Genomic DNA, 6,975 nt, shown 5'->3' on the forward strand with positions numbered 1-6,975 from the left:
GCCAACATATATCTAGATTTTTTATGTATTATACCATATTCTCAGGCTCCCAGCTATGTAGTATACCAAAACATGCTGCCATACACATATGAAAAGTACAGGGAGGAGGTAAACTTTTAATCCTAGCTATTAAGGAGCGGGGTGGGGCTGAAAGGGCTTACGAGCCTAAAATTTGGGCCTTGTTTGCCCACCTGTTAATGGGCAAGTAGGGATTAGTCGGCATGACAACTGATTAATCGGTCTAACTGGCCAATTAATCGGCCTGACAAGTTTACGCGATGAATAGGTGTCATGCTACAAGTAGCGATTAACTGGTCTGTTAACTAATTAATCGGGTGAATTTTTGAACAGTGGCCAAAACGGCTAGAGAGATTAGAGGTTGGGAGATTAGCCGTGAGTTTTGGCTTAGCAGGGGCACATCCTTGCAGTTTTTTCTCTTGGAGGGGGGGATCCTTCTTAGTCCCTGTGACCCTCCGATAGTGAGCACGTGTCTATGCAACGCGAGGGTGTGTACACTAGGGTGACATTAAGCTTTCTTTAAGTGGATAATTGGGGCTTGGAAAAACGAGAAAACATGTCTCGATAGTAACCTTCTTTAAACAGGATCTGCGTATTCATTGATGTTTTTCGATTAACCAACTTAGTATTTATTTTATTCATTGAGTTTAGGTTTTTACTTTTCATGATTCTATTTTCAAAGAAAAACAAAGGACTTTTTGTCATGAAGCCATGTAGGATAACCGTTGACCGAAAAGATAGGCAAACTAAAAATACATACCTATCTTAATTCACTTAATTACTAAAATCACTTCACTGAAAAAGGATACATTTTTATTTTACAACTACTTGATTTTTGCAAACTATTTTTGAAAGAGAGAAATGACTGATAATAAATCTGATAAATGGAAAAGGAGATATCAGGAGTCTGACTTTTTCAATCACGGGTTACTTAGCCGTTAGGCCCCTTACTATCATATCTTGGCAGGTAATTGATGGGTTAATTTTGCTGGGTTAATTGGCAGATCAAATCCCTCCTCAAAAAGATGGCCGCATTGAAGCGCCAGCCGAGCGGACCAAACCCAAACGCCAAAACCCCCGCCTCAAAAACCACCCAAAGCCACGGCCACCCGAACCAAGACCAGCAGAGCTCCACCACCACCACCCGAGCCGCGGCAGCGAGCAGAGCAGCAGCAGCAGCAGAACCCACCTCCCTCATCCCCTCTCCCCTCCCCCCATCGACTGCGATGATGGAGATTCCACCACGCGCGCCCGCCTCCTCCTCGTTCCCCGCATAAACCAGCCCACTCTTTTCACCCCCCCTCCCTCCTCCCTCCTCTGTTCTCCGAGCGAGTTTGAATCTTGGGGATGGCCAAGGCGGAGAAGCTGGTGGTGGAGGTGGTGGCGGCGCACAACCTGATGCCCAAGGACGGCCAGGGCTCCTCGTCGGCGTACGTCGAGGTGGAGTTCGAGCACCAGAAGCGCCGCACCCGGCCGCGCCCCAGGGAGCTCAACCCCGTCTGGAACGAGCGCCTCGTCTTCCCCGTCGCCGACCCCGACGACCTCCCCTACCGCGCCATCGACGTCGGCGTCTACAACGACCGCGCCGCCTCCGCCTCCGGCAACAGCCCCCACGGCCGCAACTTCCTCGGCAAGGTGCGCGTCCCGGCCGCCGGCGTGCCCGCGCCAGGGGAGCCCGTCGTGCCGCAGCTCTTCACGCTCGAGAAGCGGAGCCTCTTCTCGCATATCCGGGGTGAGATCACGCTCAAGATTTACCGCGCCGGCGCCGGGGCCGGCGAGATGGTCGCCAAGGGCAAGCAGGAGAAGCCCGCCAAGGCGGTGGTGACTGGCCCCGAGGTGGTCGCCGCGCCGCCCGTGAGTGGGGGCAAGAAGCAGCAGCAGCAGCAGCACCAGCGCCAGCAGCCGGTGGTGGCCGCGCGGCCGCATCAGACGCAACAGCAGCAGCCGCAGCAGCCCATGGACGTCATGCCGCAGCCGCAGCCGGCGGCCATGAAGCCGGTCATGCTCGCCGACCACTACCCCGTCCCGGCCATGTTCCCCGGCGGCCCCGCGGACTTCTCCCTCAAGGAGACGCGGCCCCACCTGGGCGGCGGCCTGACGGCTGACAAGGCGAGCGCCACCTACGACCTGGTCGAGCAGATGCAGTACCTGTACGTGCGCGTGGTGCGCGCGCGCGGCGTGGCGACGCCCGGCGAGGCCGTCGCGGAGGTCAAGCTCGGGAACTACCGCGGCGTCACGCCGCCGGCCGCCGCGCACCAGTGGGACCAGGTCTTCGCCTTCTCCAAGGAGACCATCCAGTCCTCCTTCGTCGAGGTGTTCGTGCGCGCCCGCGGCAGCGACGACCACGTCGGCCGCATCTGGTTCGACCTCTCCGAGGTGCCCCGCCGCGCGCCGCCGGACAGCACGCTGGCGCCGCAGTGGTACGCCATGGAGGACCGCAAGGGCGAGCGCGGCAGCGTGGAGGTGATGGTCGCCGTGTGGTACGGCACCCAGGCCGACGAGGCCTTCGCCGAGGCGTGGCACTCCAAGGCCGCCGGCGTCCAGGGCCACGGCCCCCTGGGATCCATCAAGTCCAAGGTGTACGTCGCCCCCAAGCTGTGGTACCTCCGCGTGTCCGTCATCGAGGCGCAGGACCTGCTTCCCGTGGACAAGGGCCCCATGGCGATGGGCCGGTACCCGGAGCTCTTCGTGCGCGCGCAGATCGGGAGCCAGATGCTGCGCACACGAGCGTCGCCGATCATGGCGAACCGGGGGCCGACGAGCCCGTTCTGGAACGAAGACCTGATGTTCGTGGTTGCCGAGCCATTCGAGGAGTTCTTGGTGGTGTCCCTGGAGGATCATGTGTCGCCGGGCAGGGACGACATCCTCGGCCGCCTCGTCGTCCCGGTGACTGCCATTGAGAGGCGCTGGGATGAGAAGCTTGTTGTCTCCAGGTGGTTCGGGCTGGACCGCGGCAACGGCGGCGGCAATGTCCCCGCAAACAATCCGAACAACAGGTTCGGGAGCCGGGTGCATCTCCGGCTAAGTCTCGACGGTGGCTACCATGTTCTGGATGAAGCAACGGCGTACAGCAGCGATCTCCGGCCGACGGCGAAGCAGCTGTGGTACCCGCACGTCGGGGTGCTCGAGCTCGGCGTGCTCGGTGCCACCGGACTGATACCGATGAAGGGCCGGGCCGATGGCAGGGGCGCGACGGCGGATTCGTACTGCGTCGCGAAGTATGGCCAGAAGTGGATCCGCACGCGCACCGTCGTCGACTCGGTGTGCCCCCGCTGGAACGAGCAGTACACCTGGGAGGTGTTCGACCCCTGCACCGTCATCACCGTCGGCGTGTTCGACAACTGCCATGTCGACAAGCCGGCGTCGGGGAGCAACACCGCGGTGGCTGTCCGTGACAACTGCATCGGCAAGGTCCGCATCAGGCTCTCGACATTGGAGACCGACAGGGTGTACACTCATGCCTACCCTCTGCTCATGCTGCATCCCTCCGGCGTCAAGAAGATGGGGGAGCTCCACCTGGCCGTGCGCTTCTGCTCCAGCAATGCCGGCAACATGTACCATGCTTATGCCCGCCCGATGCTCCCCAAGATGCACTACGTCGAGCCGCTGCTGGTGCGGCAGGTCGAGAGCCTGCGGTTCCAGGCCACGAGCGTCGTCGCCGCCCGGCTCGGCCGCACCGAGCCGCCGCTCGGCAAGGAGGTCGTCGAGTACATGCTGGATCACCGCTCGCACCTGTGGAGCATGCGGCGCAGCAAGGCCAACTTCTTCCGCCTCGTGTCCGTGCTCTCCGGCGTGATGGCGGTTGGCCGGTGGTTCGAGCTGGTTCGCTCCTGGCACTACCCGGTGCACTCATGCGTGGCCGTCTTCACGTTCCTGGTGTTCGTCCTGATGCCGGAGCTGATCCTGCCGACGGCATTCCTGGTGATGGCGTTCACCGGGCTGTGGCGGTACCGCGTGCGCCCGAGGCACCCGCCGCACATGGACATGCGGCTGTCCCACGCGGACGCGGCCACCGCCGACGAGCTGGACGAGGAGTTCGACACGTTCCCGTCGAGCCGCGGCGACGTGGTGCGCTTCAGGTACGACCGCCTCCGCAGCGTGGCCGGGAGGGTGCAGACGGTGGTGGGCGACATCGCGACGCAGGGCGAGCGGATGCAGGCGGTGCTCAGCTGGCGCGACCCGAGGGCGACGATGCTCTTCTCCGTCGCCTGCGTCGCTGCCGCGGTCATCGCCTACGCCGTGCCGATGAAGCTGCTGGTCGGGCTGTGGGGCCTCTACGCCATGCGCCCGCCGAGGTTCCGCAGCCGGATGCCGTCCCCGCTCATGAACTTCTTCCGGAGGCTGCCTTCCAAGGCCGACATCCTGCTCTGATCAGCCCATCTTCCTTCTCTGAAGTTGGCTTCAAAATGGGTAGTTAGTGGTTATTTTGGAGGGAAGAGGATGATGCTTCAAAGGTTTCTAGCAAGAAACAAACTTGTTCGCTTGCTTGCTGCAGGTGGTGCCTGGCATGCTAGTTGCTTAGCTTAATTGCTGTTAGAGTTAGTAGTTAATGTATTCTGCGTCTTCGTGGCAGCAGCGGTAGAAGTAGGGCAAGACTTGTGGCTAAGCATATCAGCCCTTCTTGTAATTCCGGTTTCAGTTGTGCAAGGACTAAGTTTCAGTAGATGGCAGTATGCCTTTGTCGAAAAAAGAGTTAATCTATTATGTGACGACGATTGTTGATGAAAGGATGTCTAAGTTCAATATATTGCTGTTAATCCATGTGATCATGATGTGCTGATTTTAGCAGCTTTTAGCTGTAGCAGGGTAGAAAACTTGGTGCTTTTTATGGTGCTACTGTTGCTATCTGCTGTTCTTGTAGTCACAGTTTCAGTTGAGCAAGCGATGAGTTCAGTTAGTGGTCTATGTGATGATGATTAGTTGATTAGGCAACAAGGTTTAATCGAATCTACCCTGTGTTGTTATCTATGGTGAGCTGCAGCTGTGAGGATGAAGTAATAGTAAATGTTTGATCTGTACTACAAAGACTGGGAATGATGCCTCTCACGTGCATGTATGTGTTGCTTTTGTTTCTGCTGAAAATACAAATCTTGGTGTTTGGAGTTGAGGCATGTGGCGCCTCTTTTGTTTTAGTTTGTCTCCACTCTGTTCCCATGTGGCTGCAAGCTTAAACTAATGCAACATGGAATGTGTTGCTGGTGTGAGCTCTGAATTCAGCATGTTGATGCGATTGGAGCAAAGAAATTCAGCATGTTGCATGTCGAACGCCACCACCGCAGCATGGGGGAAATTCGGGTTGGTTATTTTGGCGGGAAGGGGATGATGCTCCGAAAGAATGTAGCAAGAAACAAACTTATTTGCTTGCTGCAGGTGGTGCCTGGTATGCTAGTTGCTTAGCTTAATTTCTGTTAGTGTCAAGTAGTTAATGTATCCTGCTGCTTTGTGGGGTACCTTTGGTAGTAGCAGTAGATGGCATATCAGCCCAGTGGTGATGTTGTGCTTGTAGTTCCTGTTTCAGTTGTACAAGGATTAGGTTCAGTAGATGGCAGTCAATCTATTATGTGATGATGAAAGGACTAAGTTTAGGATGTTGCTGTTAATCTGTATGTTGAAGATTTGATGAAACAGACAGGTTTAATTTACAATTACAAAGAAACAGACATGTTTAATTTACAATTACAAAACTGTGTTATGTAATGTATGGTGCTTCTTTTAGCAGGAGCAGTAGCAGAGTAGAAAGACATGGTACTGCTCTTGTAGTTGTAAGCAGAAGCAGAGCAGACTGGTGGTGGTGCTATTCTTGTATTCATAGTTTCGCTTGTGCAAAGACCAGGTTCAGTCAATGGCAGTTAAATCTATGTGATTTTTTTTTCAAAAAGGAGGTTATCCCCCGGCCTCTGCATCAGAATGATGCATGCGGCCATTTTATTAATAAGCAAACAATTCAACAAAGTCTCCAAGTCTCAAAAAGCAAAAGGGCTCACAAAAAGTTAAAAATATAAAAACGGGACAACCACAACCGGTGGAATAAAGATAGATAGGAAACTAAACACCTATCCTATTACATGACCGCCATCCAAACCGGTTGATGATAGCCCGCGCTACCGTCTCCCAACGGATAGACCCAGTAACCATACGATCCCTGGCACCCGTAGGAGTGAGCAGCGACCACAAACGGATCAATGTAGTGGTTCGGAAAATAACATGCAATAAATGTATATATGTTATTCTGTTAAAAACCAAATCGTTCCTACAGTTCCATATAGCCCACAATAAAGCACATACTCCTACAGGGATATGTTTCGCTATTTCTGTCTCAACTCCATTTAGCCACGTCCTAAATAACGTGTGGATGCTATTTGGAGGAGTAATGTTAAACGCTATATGAACAGATCGCTATAAAAATTTGGCCATTGGGAAATCAAGAAGTAGGTGTTTGATAGATTCATCATGATCACAGAAGCTACATCTTCGAGATCCTGTCCAGTTATGTTTTGCCAAATTGTCCTTAGTGAGAATGACTTGTTTGTGGACAAACCACATGAACACTTTAATTTTTAAGGGCACTTTACATTCCAAATATGCACAGATCGAGGGATAGAGCCAAGAGTTGATAATATCCAAATACATGGATTTTACCGAAAACACTCCATTCTTGGTTAGTTTCCAGTGCAACTAGTCTGGCTGTTGAGAAAGGTGAACATCCATCAATCTTCTCACAAGATGGAGCCAAGCTTCCCAAAGGTTTCCCGCTAAAGTCCTCCTGAATTGAATATTGAGAGGATTGGACTATAATACTTTTGCAACGTAAGCATCTATACGCTGAACAATATTATGGAGAGAAGGATATTGGATAGCTAGAGGCGTCTCCACTAGCCACGTATCCTCCCAGAATCTCATGCGATTACCATTACCAACGACATGGAAGAAGGCTGGTTTCACTCCCAAAATCTCATA

General features: G+C 53.8%; 1 protein-coding gene across 1 annotated transcript; it reads left to right on the forward strand.

Moving 5' to 3' along the window:
* Positions 1–1,111: 1,111 nt before the first annotated feature.
* LOC109734361 (FT-interacting protein 3-like) lies at positions 1,112–4,779 on the forward strand. The gene has a single exon (XM_020293565.3). The coding sequence runs from the start codon at positions 1,366–1,368 to the stop codon at positions 4,387–4,389; it is 3,024 nt and encodes a 1,007-aa protein (XP_020149154.1). The 5' UTR covers positions 1,112–1,365; the 3' UTR covers positions 4,390–4,779.
* The last annotated feature ends 2,196 nt before the right edge of the window (positions 4,780–6,975 follow it).

This window comes from Aegilops tauschii, chromosome 6, assembly GCF_002575655.3.
Source record: "Aegilops tauschii subsp. strangulata cultivar AL8/78 chromosome 6, Aet v6.0, whole genome shotgun sequence".
Taxonomy (NCBI): domain Eukaryota; kingdom Viridiplantae; phylum Streptophyta; class Magnoliopsida; order Poales; family Poaceae; genus Aegilops; species Aegilops tauschii.

What these genes read in the sequence shown, in the direction of transcription:
- LOC109734361 (XM_020293565.3), top strand. Translation starts at nt 1,366, where the DNA reads ATGGCCAAGGCGGAGAAGCTGGTGGTGGAGGTGGTGGCGGCGCACAAC.